General features: G+C 31.3%; 1 protein-coding gene across 2 annotated transcripts in view; it reads right to left on the bottom strand.

The window, feature by feature from the left end:
* Positions 1-1086: 1086 nt before the first annotated feature.
* Positions 1087-16054, bottom strand: part of LOC143222817 (uncharacterized) — a 41535-nt gene continuing 26567 nt past the window's right edge. The window contains exons 7-12 of one of the 2 annotated variants that reach the window (XM_076449884.1): positions 15023-15275; positions 13904-14674; positions 12560-13117; positions 11410-11658; positions 8934-9038; positions 1087-8721 (exon numbers count right to left, since the gene is read on the bottom strand). In XM_076449884.1, coding sequence (XP_076305999.1) covers positions 11624-11658; positions 12560-13117; positions 13904-14674; positions 15023-15275 — 1617 coding nt within the window. In that variant the 3' untranslated portion in view covers positions 1087-8721; positions 8934-9038; positions 11410-11623. The remainder of the gene's footprint in view (positions 8722-8933; positions 9039-11409; positions 11659-12559; positions 13118-13903; positions 14675-15022; positions 15276-16054) is intronic. The other variant, XM_076449883.1, reaches the window with a different exon arrangement.

Raw genomic sequence — 16054 nt, 5'->3', positions numbered from 1 at the left:
CATGACGAGAAACCTATTTGAAGTGAACATGTATCTCAAGACGGCTGGTATGGGTATTAAAACTTTTATTAAAATAGAGAACAACGTTGTCTTAATACCCATACCAACCGTCTTGAGATACAGGTTACATTACAAAACCATTGGCTTAATATTCTGACAACAAAAATAACATTCGACATACGAGCAGCTTTCAAGTGTATCTTAAATAAAGACAATAAGTGATTCAATCTATGTAGACTACAATATATACGAGTTTTTTTTTTTTTTATAAAGTTACAGAAAAAGAGCAGGTTTTTAAAGAAGCCATCTTTACTATTATTTTACCATAAATTATTTAACAAAGGTTCGTTTTAGGTTAAGAAAACATTATATATATAATTTACATATGGTATTTATGCAAATACATGAACCCAAACGTGAATACACACAGTATACAATGAAACTGCAAGTTTTGGGATTTATACAAGTCAGCAACTATGAACTTTGGCCATAAAAGTATTAAATTTCTATACTATATGTAAAACCACTGTACTTGTATTCCTTATAACTGAGTTATAACCCAAGTACAGAACATACATAATAGTTGTCTGATTTATACAACAGTGACCACTGCTACTGGTAACTAAATACATAAAATAATTAAAACATGGTTTTACTTTATTTTTATACAAGTTTCTTTTAGAGAACATACAGAAAAGCACTACAAGGTGTAACATAAGCATTATGGCATCTAGAACAATGGAAAAACGGCTTCACTGAAGTCATTGACCATCATCTATTTATGCTTAACAGTTATAACTAATTAATAAACATTTTTATTATGAACTGTGAATTAATAAGGTGACTAGGTCAATTGTCGTCAAAAAGCAAATCTGGATTAACTAGATTAGTTGTCTTGAAAATATCAACAACTACTTGTTCTTCAACAGAACCATGTTAGTTTCTTCCACTATTAAATTTTAATCAGTTCAAAATAGCCAGTTTGTGTTCTAAATTGAAAGTATATTAATTAGAAATTAAACGTGTTAGAAAAAAATATCTTAAACAACCTGTGCCAAATGAATATTTTGAGCCTTCATACTAAAATTATCTTTGCAAAATGATGCAGTCTTTATTTTGGCATAAATTTAACATTGAATTTTGTTAACGTTTTTATATACAAATGAAACTCAACACTATTTAGAAATCTAATAAAATTCTCTTACCAGTTTAGAAATATTTATAACTAAATGGATATCATGAAGTAAGTTGTTCAAATATTAGATATGAACTTCAGAAATAAATTTTCAATATCAATTTCTTTTTCTACGTATTAACAAAAATATGGCCACTAATTGAAAAACAGACCCTTTCCAACATAATAACACGTGATTTTTAAGTTATTGTTACAATGTCAATGCTATTTTCATGCATTGGCTTACACACTGCTATTATTTCAAAGATGTAGTGTTAGATGTTAACAATTCATACACTATTGTTGCATGTGAATGTTTCTTTCAACATAAAGGATATACACTAATATTTTAAGTCTGGTGCTTCTTAAGTCAAACATTAAATAAAATTTGCTGAACAACTTGAGGATAAATTTTGGCTCAATGTAATTACAATCTGTAATATTTCTAAAATTTTGAATAAATAAACTATATGAAATAATTATTACAAATTTGTTATGACAATTGAGTAGGTTATCTTAAAGTTCTTTTGAAAAGGAATGAGAAGACAGTTATTTCTACATCAGATCCAGAAAACCCTCTTACAGGCAAAGTAAAAGGAACTTGAACTTGCCAGATGTTTTTTTCTCAAATCACTTAAAGAAAAAAAAACTCAACTAAAATTTATTTACAAATTATTACACACGATCTCACTTCTTTTATTGAACATAAGTCTCCATATAGGTATAACGATTGTTTGATTAATAGTTACACTTTAATCCAGTGCTGCATATTGTAACCTTGATATTTCTCCAACTTCACTTACTATCTGGTTTGACATGAAAATTACAATTCAAGTTACTGATCAACTTTCTTTGCTCAGAAACCTTCTATGTTCAACTATTGCTTTTGAAACCTTATTAACAATATATTTACAGTGCAGTTAAAGGCACATGTATATAAAAGAAATGCAAATTTAATATTCAATATTAGATCTATGGAGGATTATGTACATGCCCAAATATTTAAGGTTTAAACAATAACAAATACTTTGTATATAAGGCTCTTGAAAATATTTCTACTTTTCTTACAAATTTAGAAATAAGTATCATAACTTCATTGTTTTATTCATGATGAATACAAAGTTGTGTAAAGTACTAGTGAACAAAACTCTACTTTTCACACAGGCATTTTTAACTACAACTTTTCTTCTACTCTAAACATATTTACTCATATTGATGACTGATTACTTTCCAAATGACAGTATAAATGCATATCATGCAACATGTCTAAGAAAATCTGGTAAATTGTGTCCAACTTAATAAATAATAGTAAAAAAAACACAAAAAACTTGTTGAACATGATAGAAAGTTACTGTAACAAGTTAAACACAAAAAGGTTTATTAGATATAAACAACTGAAATGTAAATGTTTGTATAATAACACACATTGTTAAGTTGAAATAAATGTTGCTGCAGTGCAGAAAACAAAACTGAAGCTTAAGTACAAGTAAAACAATAATCTTCTTATTCATACATCTGAAATTAAATCATAAGGAAGTAATCTGAAATTTATAAATTATATTAAAACTTCTGTTGTGCTATAAAAATACTTCAATCACAGTTTTCCTTCTCAAAAATTTTAAAATTACTCTATAAACAACACACAGCAAATAAGATTAACTAAACTAAAAATTCATATTAGGATTCAAAAGTAACACTTGCCCAATAGTCTGAGACAAGTAGGAAATGCATTCAGACTCGTTTCTATGCAACACTCTAGTCTGGTAAGGTTAGGTGTTTCATACTGAGTACTTTTTTTTTATTTTTTGATTTATTGCCTGTTTCATAGCAAAACAGTGAATAAGTTTTCACTTCAACAGACTCAAATTGTTCATACTAAAAGAAAATGCAGTAACAGTCAATTTGAAAAGTTAACATTTTCTTTACCTGAAAACGTATTTTTCATGCTCACCTCTTCAAACATAATAGCTTCTTCCTGCCAGAAATTTACAAGCCACCAGTCATGTGAAAACTCCCACCTAATTTCATGTGAAACTATAGGAATTTTTACCAGTGCATGATGACATCATCATACAGCAGAACTCCCATCAACAGGAGTGATACACAGATCCACACAGCAACTCCTTCCAAATTTGCACTCATGAACCCTCAATCTTTGGAAAGGCAATGAAGAAATGTGCACTAGAAAAGTGAGAAGAGGGTATAAACGTGTGGAAGTGAGTATTTACCGGAAATACATTTTCAGATATAAAACTGTTAATGTTTGAAACAAATATTCACCTACACAGAATAGCTCAAATGACACATGGAGACAGGGGAGGGATTCATGCAAAAATTATCTCAATGATCTTCTTCCATGGGACACAACATCTCATCTACTATACATTCTTTACCAACATATAGAATAGAAGAGACAAAAAAGCCATAAACATGTCATAAGGATAAGTGCAATAGGTATACGGCCATCCAAGTACTTACATACAACCTGTCAGACAGCCGGCATTAAGTGATGGGGGGTCTCATCCAGACTATACCCACTGTGCTCACCACTGCTACCATCAGACTCCATGAATCAAAAACCAGCTGTGGAAGAAGGACATTTGTGATGAGCATCCATCATCCATATATGGTGTTGTCATATCCACTCAACTATCTATCACAACAGTCCTCATCTGCAGGAAGAGGGTACCATATTAAATACACATTATCAGTCTCTACGAGCTACAATATGGCTGCAGTATTTGGCAAGTTGTTTGTTTTTCAGTATGATGTGGAATGGACCAGAAAGAAAGTGATCACCTTGACTCTACTGACCAGACTCTGGTTACAGGAGGAGGATCTGTAATGTCAGTCCACCTGAAAGTTGTGATATATCAGAGTTTTACATGTGAGATCACCTACACTACACAGTGGTGTTACCACAGCCTCAATTCTCATCATAGAGATTCCTTGTTTTAGGTCCCAATTAGTCAGGATACAACATTTCAGTTGCTGGAAACCAGTAAGTGGCAAGAGTCCTCCATGCTTCAGTTAATAAGGAGAGGAAGAAAATTTGGGTTGAGGAGGGAGACCTGGAGAATATGCTCAGATCCCCTTCAGTCCAGAAAGGTCATTTACTGGACACAGTGGAAAGGGTGGCCACAAACCTTATTTTTAAAACCTAGAGGAATGAGCAGAAACACTGCTTTAGTGTTGTTGTTTTTCCCATGATGATTCATGGAATGAGTAAGGTCTAGATCAGACAAGAAATGTATGCAGAAATACCATGAAGAAATCTCAAATGGTTTCATAGAACTACTTTCACAGTGGGCACTTATACAACCAGAACAGATGGTATTACCAATCTCTGTTATCCTGGCTCAATGCATATTTTGAGTAAGTACACCCTGAAAGTCAACACTAGTTGGCTGGTGAGATCCTATAGTAAATTACGGTGAGTAGGAATAATTTAAGTAAGCTCCCTTGTTTAAAGTTGAAAGCCAAAACAAAAGATAGCTATTGAGGAAATCTAAATCCCTCTGTAGATGAGACAAAGAGTGCAGACAGTGGAGAAAAAAAAAGAAAAGAAAAAAAGGGTATGTTAGATAATTCACAAAGAATGGTGAAAATGAGCAGTAAGGGAATGCTTCATGTACTAATCTGATATTGTACACAAGAGATGAAAATCACACACCTGCAAAATGAAGTAAACCAGACAAATAAGTTCATGGATATATTTGGTAAGTATGATGAGAAATCTCTAGTATAGAAGAGGAACAAAACAAATGAAGAGATGGTGATGGGAACCTGAAAAGGAGGAAGTGTACGATAGATAGCAATGAACAACCTGGATGTAATACAGCAGTCCATTTAGATCAGAGACTGTACACAGAAGGAAGAGATACAGAAGTAATCACCTTACTTAGCAGCAAAAGCCTTGGGCAGAAAAGGCTGATTGGGGCCACCTGAGGAGGTAAGTGCAGTGGTAGAAAATAGAGGAGGAATATATGGCATAAATATCAGAGTGATGGCAACCACAGGCAAAAAGGAGAAGGAAATAGGTCTTGAGGGAGAGATGATATAATAAGCAAGCAGCAATAGGTTTGAAGGATCTTGGGTGAGAACGTGAAGAACCACACTTAGGTCCCAGTTCGGCAAGGGGGTCTGTAGATAAGAAGGAACAGAAAAGGGTGGTAAGGATGGGCAAAGAAAAATCTTCTGTGGTACTGAGGAAGACAGAATGTGGTAGATAGCACAGCATGGTAACTCCAAATGGCATATCCAAAGACTGGATATATGGAATATGGAAGTTTGAATGAACATATGTAAGAACATATGAATGAGTCAGGTGAGAAGAACACAGCAAGTGTTGTGGGAATGAAGATATTCTAGAAAAGAATTGGTGTGTACAGCACATTAGAAAAGGGAGAATAAACAAAGAAATTATGAGGTTGTATTACATAAAACAGAGAGTTAAGTGATATAGGAGAGAGAGAAAGAGAGGACTGTACATACCCATGTAAAAAGGTTTTGAAAATTCAAAGAAGACAAAGTATTCTTTAGTAGGTAAGGATGTTCCTAAAGTAAAACTTGTAGGTTGAGAAAAGTTCTCAAATTCATGCTCCTCAATTTCAGTCTCGAAAGAAATGGGAGTCCTGGCTTTATCATGGACCCCATCATGTTGGACGATGGCCATCATGTCTTCTGCTGATAAAGAACTTTCCATCAAGTTATTGGTATTTTGTTTATGGTGAGAAACACTTTCATTCATATCAGCAAAAGAACCATTTACATTAAACTGTGAATTAATACTGAGTATGTTAAAATTTAAGTGAAAGTTGAACATTGAAAAAATCTCAAATCTCCACACTTGGAACATCTTTTCACAACAGTTTTGAGGTAAAGAATGAGGATTCACCCATGCAAATGTAGGGAGCATCATTGTTGATGAAAGTGTGTTGCATACTTATTAATGAAGAGACCTACTGAATGATTACACCATCTTGCAATGGCAACAATTAATCCTTAAACAGTGGCCACCATCAATTGGATGCTTCTACCTACAACATTCCTGCTGTTTAAGGGTTAATGTAGTAAGAATAGATGAAAGTTTTCACAAGGCTGGTTTGCAGAACTCTTTGGCAGGTCACAGGAACTTAAAAAGAAAGAAACTATTCCTTGTGAAGAGATGACCATTAATTTCAGAATTACATTTTTTCTTTGTAACTCAACTGTGCTACACTGCTCAATTTGTTGATTCAAAGACTACAATCACATTACTGTACAACTTCTAAGCTTTTGTGGATATGTGTATATTTACAAGACTAATTCATTATCAAATAGATCATATACTTTTAATACTTGTGTATGAAAGTACATTATGCTAATACAATAGTAAACTGATATGGTTTATAAGCTTAGTGAAAATTAGTTTACAAAGAGAACATAATATATATTTTAACAGAGCACTAGTTTCTGAAGTACCTAAAGAAGACAGATCAGTGTTATACTGAAACATATATTTGCTCCATACAATAACTTTCATTTGGCTTATAAATCATTGTTTGTCAATTTACCATTACTGTTAATTAGTTTTTAAAATGTTTAGATTTTGAGCACTTTAATGGCTTTTATCTATACACTTGTAGCTAAAATGTCTTTTAAAAGTGCATTTTGTGTGCTTAATTTTATTAACAAATAATATCTGTGTGACTAGCCCTGGAGTGCAACCTATTACAATTACTAGCCAAAATAAGCTGGTGGCATAAAAAGTTAACACATAGTCTTGCAAGAACATTTCATCTATTTTAACATACTGATTTCTTTATCAATAGTTTATTTATAAGAACCACAGATAACCATTTATTTTAATTTTAAATTAAGTTATTTTACTTGTAGCATTAAAAAAATATTAAAATTTAGTTTTTAGAAAATTTCTTTTTTTTCCATATAAAATTCTTTGTTCAGTAAAACACTAACAGGCTTTCAGAAAACTTTGAAATATTGAGCTCTTTCATTTCTTTCATTTATGTTGTAAAAAAAAATTAATAAAGTAGAAGGTAACTATGACATTGAAGTCTGATATATCCAGCCAGTACTGCATCCTATTCTTAGGTAAAAGATAATAAAGTCAATACCATCTATTCAACATATCCAGCCAATACTGTATACTGCTCTTAGGTAAAAGATAACTAAGATAACACAGTCTGTTTCAAAAATCCAGCTAATATTGTACACTGCTTGAAGGCAACTTGCATGCAATGTTAAAAGTCTGAAGTTACATTAAAACATAAAACAATTATCTTCTTGATGTCAATATAAGCTCTAGCCAAAACAAATTCTGCCTAATGTATTCAAATGATTACTTCTGAAGACTAGAATAGTATGTAAAACAACATTCCCTAAATTAATATATAAACATATTTTTAGTGGAACATTATAAAGAAGAGCTTTGCCTAATATACTGAAACTAATCACCTAAGCACTTGTGGGAAGCATAGCAGTACATCCTATTTTGTAATTTGCCCCTTCATTAAAGTTGAACTTCCAACTTTCAAAGTGTAAAACCAAAGTAAAAATTACAGTTTTTAATGAAATCTTTAACCCCCACAAATAATTAAAAGTGCATGAATTCACCCTAGTTTTTACTTTAACATAGCACTTTCATATGTTCATGGAACAACCTAGATTGAAGGGTGAAGTTTACTTGAATCATTTCTTTTGAACATTTACTATTACTTAATATTATCATAACTCCAATTTGAATTTCAAAAATAATTTATGTTTACTTTACAATGAACAATAAAATGATTCACTACACATTTCTGAATGTTTCAGATCATGCCTTTGAAACAGTTTTACTAAGAAAATAACACTTATTTCAACTGCAGTGTTCACTTACCTTTCAACGTTTTAACAAAAATTGAAAAATTTATATGCAAAAACGGCTCATTTGGGCTGAGAAAACACTTTTACATAGAAGAGCGAACAACGTTTCGACCTTCTGTGTAAAAGTGTTTCTCAGCCCAAACGAGCCGTTTTTGCATATAAATTCTCAACAAGTGGGTTTCTCGTCATCACTGATTAAAAATTGAAAAATATTATTGATAACTTAATGTTTTCTACTGTTAATGTGTCTTTTTGACATAATGCAATCATAAATATTAAATTAGTTATTAAAATGTAATTTTAAAGACTGTTTTATTTAATCAACAATAACTTATTAATTCTCTAGGATATTACTGTCCTGTAGTTGTAGAGTTCTTGTATTTCATGAACTTTGCAAAGGAGTAACTGCTCAGCCTATATAAGGAACTAAATTAATACAATGGCTACAAGTGATTAAATAAGATTAATTTCCTTCTTATTGCGAAAGCTAATAACTAAAATATTATCTATGTAAACAATATACATTTATTTGAGTAAGAAAAAATGTATATTGTCTACTATATTCTATCACGCTTATGTTATCAACAGTCAGACTTGTTGTGGATGTACTGATTCACATGGAATAAATGACTTTCTTTTCTTCAGCAGCTGATACAGCATGCCCTTTTCTTCTGCATTATCTGGAAACATATCAAATTAATAGGAAGATGTACTACTGAATAAACAAAAGGTTAATAAAACTGATTCAGATATAAAACAGATATATGTTAACACAAGTTAGTAGTTATTAAAAGCAAATAACGTGATTTTAGCTACAATACTTTAGACAAGATAGATTAACTTATGTTTGCCATTTTTTTTTAATGATTTACAAAAAAATATATCTATCTACCTCTTTTAACCTTTGGCACTACTGTATCACATTCAGTCATGGTTTTTTTTAGTTGAGGTGAGCATGGTTTCTTATTAGAAGATGATGACAGATCTAATGGATCATCTGAAAAGTTATTATTCATTACTTAATCTGTGATCAAAACATATTACAAATATGACTTCCATTTTATTACAGTGATCATTAATTATTTTATACTATTGTATAACTTGTAAAAAATTATGAGTTAAGTACTAAAACCCTTAAAGTATATCCTAACCTCACATTCTGTATTTAACTGAAATAAAGTTTTGCAAAATCAAACTTGACCAACAAAGAGACAGAAAAGTGCAGTCAAGGTTATAAAATGTTGGTAAATTCATTTTTGAGCCAATCAAAATTAAGATAATTCACAAAATGAATTTATGTTGTAGTCATTGGAAAATTATAGGGAAAAAAAAACCAAAACAGATTAACAAGTTCTAATCTACAGGAAAGCCAGTGTGTTTTGGTAATGCCACATTACAACAGCAGCTTTTATGACATGATGTTTAGCAATAAAAGTATAAAGTGAAATATTGTTTAAAAGTGAATCAATATTTTTACTTTCATGATAAATTTTATGTAGTTGGCTCTAGGTTAGGTGATGTCATGCAACGTCTTTATCTTCAGACTTATCATTCTCCATGATAAAAGCTGAACACCAATTTAAAAAAAACCATTGTTGGAGTATAATATAAAATGAGCTCTTTTTAATGACTGTATACATGTCGGCTATAAAGCTCAATCAAATCTAATGAAGGTTAGTGTGGCATCAGTCAGGGGTTGACAAAATTTATTACGTTTCAACTGCATTCAACCAGTGAACTTTGAAACTTAAGTGTCAATTACACAAGTAAACATCTTGTCTAGATGTACATCTACACAACTGGTATTATTATATGACTGAAGATACAGTGAGCCAAAGCAGAGAATTTTATTGCTCATGGATCATGTAACAATATATCAGAAATGTTAAGTAGTTTTTAAAGGTTTCTTTCAAAATATAGGACTTAAAATACCATACAACTTTGAATTATAACATATATTGTAATGTTAACTTCATTCACATAAACTGATAGTAAAGGGGTTCACTTATATTTTGAATGCACCATAATGAGTCGTCCAGAAGTGTTTAAAGAGGTAACCAATGCAGAAATAGTTAAAATTCATAAGCAGTATATACATCTTTTTTTACTTAAATTTTATTATTTTATTGCTCCTTGATCTGTGACTGATTTTCCCACCAACAAACTTGTAAATCATTTGGTGCAAGTGCAGTTTATGTTACACTGTTGAATTACATTAAATGAGCTGTTCAAGAGCATACATTGTGAAGACATTTTCTATTATTATCATCTATTTACTTCACCTAATTTAACTTTAACTAACATAAAAAGGCCATTTTTAAATATTAATTACTTTAATAATAGTGAGTAAAGAATATAGTTGAAAAATAAAGAATAAATTACCTGTCTGGGTTTTTTTTGCTGTTAACAACACTTAACTACTTTTCATACTAATAATAGTATTACACTAAATAGTTTTTTATTTAACTAAATAATACATCAAAGAATAAATAATAATAACTTGCAAAAAAGCATGCAATATCCCAAAACAACTACAATTTTTCTGGCTTCCTAACTCTGTAATAAGGGCTATTAAAATTTAAGCTGAGATCATTGTGTTTTCTGTGGGAATAAATTTTGAACTGGAATTGAAATAGACAATTCACTGTACAGAAAACAAGGTAATATGATATGCCATTTCATTCATTAAAACACTGGCTTTATATTAGTTATAAACTAATACAGTATTAAATGTCAGAGACAACTACTGGCAATACTTTCTGAAAGAGAGTATGTGACAGGTGGGTGGGGGAAGAGGGGTCTGAATTTTATTTTATGGTTATGTAAATAAATATGATTGAAGGCTATAAGTGTTTGGCTTTAACTAAGCAATGACAATATTATAATGAGTAATTTATATTCAACTTTGTACTTGTTGCAAAGGTGGTAAATAAATTAAAGGGATATTTAGAAAGAAAATGTCACAATTCTCAAGATACTAGGAATATTCAGTATTTTTTTAAGATATTGCCACAAAAAACAATAATATGAAACTTATCTACTAATAAATTTTCATTATATATACTTTTATTCCAAATTTATTTGTATACCATGATAAGAAAGTAGTTTAAATAAATTTTGAATGTAACTTACTAAAACCTCCAGACATGCATAGAAAAAGATGCCTGTAGCAAAAGTTTTAACTCTAAAACCATGAATCATTTAAATATTTTCCTTGCTTATATAATGAAGCATGTATTGTTAAATACATCACTTCAGATGTAAAACTGGTTGAAAATTACAACTGTACAAGTAGACAGTAACTTACTTTGAGACTGGTTAAATGACAGAATGAAAGATAGTTTAAAGAAAACTTTAAGGTGGTTTACCCAATATTTCAGCTGGGGCTCTTGTCCTATTCCATGATGCTTGAGATAAATTATAGGCATAAGGATAGTAGGAGTAAATGTGAGGATACAGGTGAAGATAAGATAAATTAACTGGTCTATTTGATAGGCAACTAGTTATTTCTTCTTTTTTCTTGAGAAGAGGAAGAATAATTGCCTTTATCTTCTATGTTTTTTAGCTTCATGGAAGAATCCTCTAGACTGAAACAGTTAACCCCTGTAAACAAACAACTGTATCCATGATATACATTTATTAGTTCTACTAAATACAGCAAAAGGTCTTTATGTATACAAAATTTACTTTATAAGCAACAAAGATTTAGTACAATTACACAATCTAAGTAGTGATAAATTATTTTATTTAGTTTTCAAAAATTTCAATAAACATATATAATTATTTGATCCAAGTACAGCTTTTTTTGGGATAGGTAGGATGTTGCAATATATTTTAGAAAAATATATTAGATACATTACTCTTTAAATAGTATAGGCAACATTTACCAAAAATCAAAAACTTCAAAACTATGCCATAAATTTTAAAACTATTAATACAGAAGTGTTTACACACTTGCTAGAGATAATTACTCTTATTATCAGCATTGTGATCTTTCTTGTTTCTAGTGTATGAGAATTTAAGATGAGTAAACTTTAAAGAGCAAACACATCTCCAAATCAAACTATGAAAAAACTATAAAACCTTGTTTAAAGGTAAAGGACAATTTTTTTTTTTTTTTAAAGATCTGCAATACATAGGACTTACATTCTTTATTTGAAAGTTTATCTGCATACTGTCCTTTATTTGTTTGTTTATTTGCAGTTAATCACAAAGCCATAAGTAATGAAATTCTTTTGTAGTATTATAACTCCAGAGACTTGCTTCTAAACTTCTTGGAATTGCATATGATTTATTATTTAACCTGCACTTTATGAAGACAAACCATGCTTTTCATATTTAATTTCACGTATTTTTAACATTCATTTTTATATTCTTTGGAATAGTAGGTGAAATTAGCATTTCCATAATTAATAAATTTATTCATTTTTACTTAAATAAACAACCAGAATGTCTAAAAGCTAATTGCAATTACATAACTGTTTTTGCTAAATACAAAATAAACAGGAAAAATTTTACCAGAAGTAGTAGAGGCACCATTCATGTTCTCCACACAGTCTATTGGATAAGTTATGTTGTAGAATGGCATAGTCAAGTATGTCAGACCAGCAAGCTGCTCTTTGTAACTTGTTAACAATTTTTTACTTTCCCACATGTGGACTGAAGACAGTAAGTTTGGTTTGGTACTACAACTAGTCCATGAAGTGTTTGTCAGATGTAAAGTACTTGTGACATTACTGACTACAGGGGTAGAAAATGGTGATGGCTTAGTTGTCAGACCAGGCCACCTAGAGTTCAAAGAAGGTTGATTTTTAACACAACTCACAGGGTACTCAGAGGCTGGAGACTTGAGGACAGACATGGAAGGTTGTGAAGAAGGACAGAGCTTATGATTGGAAGACAGAGAGCCCCTGAACTCACATGGATATGAAACAAATTTACCTGGACATGGTAAGTTCTTTGTTTTTTTATTAATGATGTTTAGCTTTCCATTCATTTGCCAAACACACTCTGTTGTTTGTGATTTATTAACAAATGACTGAAATGGTTTCATGGACAAATCTATTGGCAAATCTCCTGAAAAAAATATCAAAATACTGCTCAGGGTGTTATATACATCTACTTTCATTTTCTTAAACTAATAAGTAAATAGAAAAAAATACACCCAACTGTAATCACTACGGTTTTTGAAACAGGCACATTAAATTAACATATGTCATACATTCTAATTATCCATGAACCACAAGTTTAAAATTTTTCAAAAAGTGCATCAATGGGTTGATCAAAATTTTATATTCTATTTAACAACTAAATTAATAAATTGCATTTTTAAAACATTTTGAAATGTACAATTCTATTTCTTAACAGCAACAATACATTTGCACAATTTTTATATTCATATGTAAAAATATACATGTAAAAACCAGCCAATTTTACATGTATATTTTTTACTATAAGTGGGTTTTCTCGTCATCACAGATTCATATGAAAGCTTAACGAAAAAAAAAAATCAATTTGCCAAACAGTGTACACACTATCATTTGTGATTTATTAACGAATCATTAGGATGATAAGTGAGCAGACTTGAGAATAATAACAAAATAATTCAAACTTCATCACTACCACAGGTGTGACACTACTTTATGTGTGGAACAAAAAAGAATTGCAAATCAAGCAAGACAAAATACATTCATCTGAAAGGTTGAAAATAGATAAACTATACAGATCTAGAAAATAAGGAAATAACTTGTTTTTTTGCAGTGTATGAAACTTCTAAACCAATCAGTGAACTTTAATAGAATCAACCAGCTTAATATACACAAGTGGCATACAAGGGAGTTGTACCTCAATAATAACACTAACCTTTCTCTTTGTTGTTAAGCTTGTACAAACTTGACAATGAGCATCTGTAACTAGTATCAGTTGCTTCTAAAGCAGTTTTCAAAACAGAAGGATAAGAAATAGGCACTGATATCGGAGATTTATAAGCTGAAATACCATATTTATGAGAGATTTTCTCTTCATAAAGGGAGCCAAATACTTTAGGTTTCTCATGACAACCAGAACTAAAGAAAGATGTTTGCTTTCTAATATCATTATCATGATGACTACTAGGAGACATTGATTCTAGTTTAATGGATAGTTCTCCCTTCACAGGACATAATTCCTTGGATTTAAACACTTTTTTTGTACTATATCTATCTGTGGGACTCTGAAGAGGGGATACATCACTGTCATTTGGGTCTGAACATATGCCAGACAGGGGAGAGAGAGTTCCCTCAAGTGGGGTGGTTCTCTCAAGATGTCTCAAGTCACTCAAAGGAGGAGAGAGTGGTGAATAAACAGGTGCTACAAAGCTTTCTTCTGGCCAAATAGCAGCAGAGTCATTTTTCAGTTTGGCTTTCTTAATAAAGACTCCTTCCATCTCTTCAAGATTAACACTAGCAGATTTTCTGCCATCTTCATCATGCTTAACAAATGTGGCTGTTTTATCAACACTTTTCTTCTTACATCGACACAATTTCTGTGGAACAGGAATTTTTGGGGTATCCACAGACTGTACCCACTGGCACTGGTTTCCATCAGCATTAGGTTGTTGTTGTTGGGCATTAAGTTTTAGTATCAGCTTTCCATCTGAAAAGAAATAACATGTATACAAAACTCATTAAGCTGGTGCTTAATTGAAATATAGGGTAGCTGTCTCAGTAAAAAAGTCTCAAATCATCTAAATATTGTTCAATATATCAGTTATAATCACTGATCAGTTCAACTAAACCTTTAAACATATAAATAATGGAATAAATTTAATATTTTGACAAAGTTATGAATGTTATGACATGTATACATTTATCTGATACATACTCTTCAACAAAGAGTAATTGTACAAAATATTTTTGTATGTTCACGAGAAGATGCATGTTCTTACTTTCCGTGCTTGTCCAATAAAACGTAAAACCTTAAACAAATAAAACAAAAACTTACGAAAATAGAACTGTAGACTCCCAAGTGGTGAGGTTTCTTGATTTGGAGTGGCAGGAACTGGATTAACTTTCATGGGTATAACTTCTGAAGCTGAAGAAATGGTGGGTAAATCACCTTGTAATTCCTCTTCTCTTTCCTGTTTACTTTCCTCTGATTCATCAATATGTTCTTCTTGTATTGATAAATCTAATTCTTCACTACTTTCAGCAGAAGTGTGAAGCTCTCCTGGATCCTCAGAGTCCACACTTTCTTTCTGGTTAAAAAATAAATAAGTCAGATTTACCTTGTGTACTTCTTAGTGATTCATTAAAATCAAGAAATGCAAATCACAATGTGATCAATCACTCAATATTAGTATAACACTGGAAGGTTTCCACTAACCACAATTTCAGGGATTTGAAAGAATATCACATAAAAATTCAGGAAAAAAACACAAACTTTACTATTTCACACAAGATAAAGAACTGAAAATAATAATAAATAGTTTCTTTTACAGCAAATATAAAACAAGTTTAAGCTGTCATGCTACACAGTTCTAAGTATGTTTAGCACTGAAAGAAAAAACCTAGTGTCAAATTCATTAAAATATTACCATGACTGCCATGAAAAAAAATGAAGTTCAAACTAATCCTTAAACTCAGTGGTGGCACTGGGGAGGGGGAGGGGGGCTTGAGCTCCCCAATGAGCCAAGCCCCCCTCAGCCCCCCAATATTGTTACCTACATACATTCATAAAATATGAAAAACGCAATCGTCGTTGTTGCTTAACAATTAACATCAAAGAGACATAGATCTGTAGAACTCAACGTCTTCATTAAGACGGAAGTATGTGTCATGCATCCCATAGCAACGTACTGAATGCACTGAAACACATGCGCTGTATTGCCGCTCCCTGTATAATGCAATTCTATCTTGAGCTTTCACGAAGATTAGACAACCACGTTGATTTCAAGTCACAACAGATCATCAGGGATTTTACTTGATAAACCAAAGGTTTCACAGGTATTTACCCATTAATTTCATTTATCTTTTG

This window comes from Tachypleus tridentatus, chromosome 8 (assembly GCF_004210375.1).
Source record: "Tachypleus tridentatus isolate NWPU-2018 chromosome 8, ASM421037v1, whole genome shotgun sequence".
Lineage (NCBI taxonomy): Eukaryota > Metazoa > Arthropoda > Merostomata > Xiphosura > Limulidae > Tachypleus > Tachypleus tridentatus.
This window is presented reverse-complemented; position numbering and strand designations above follow the sequence as displayed.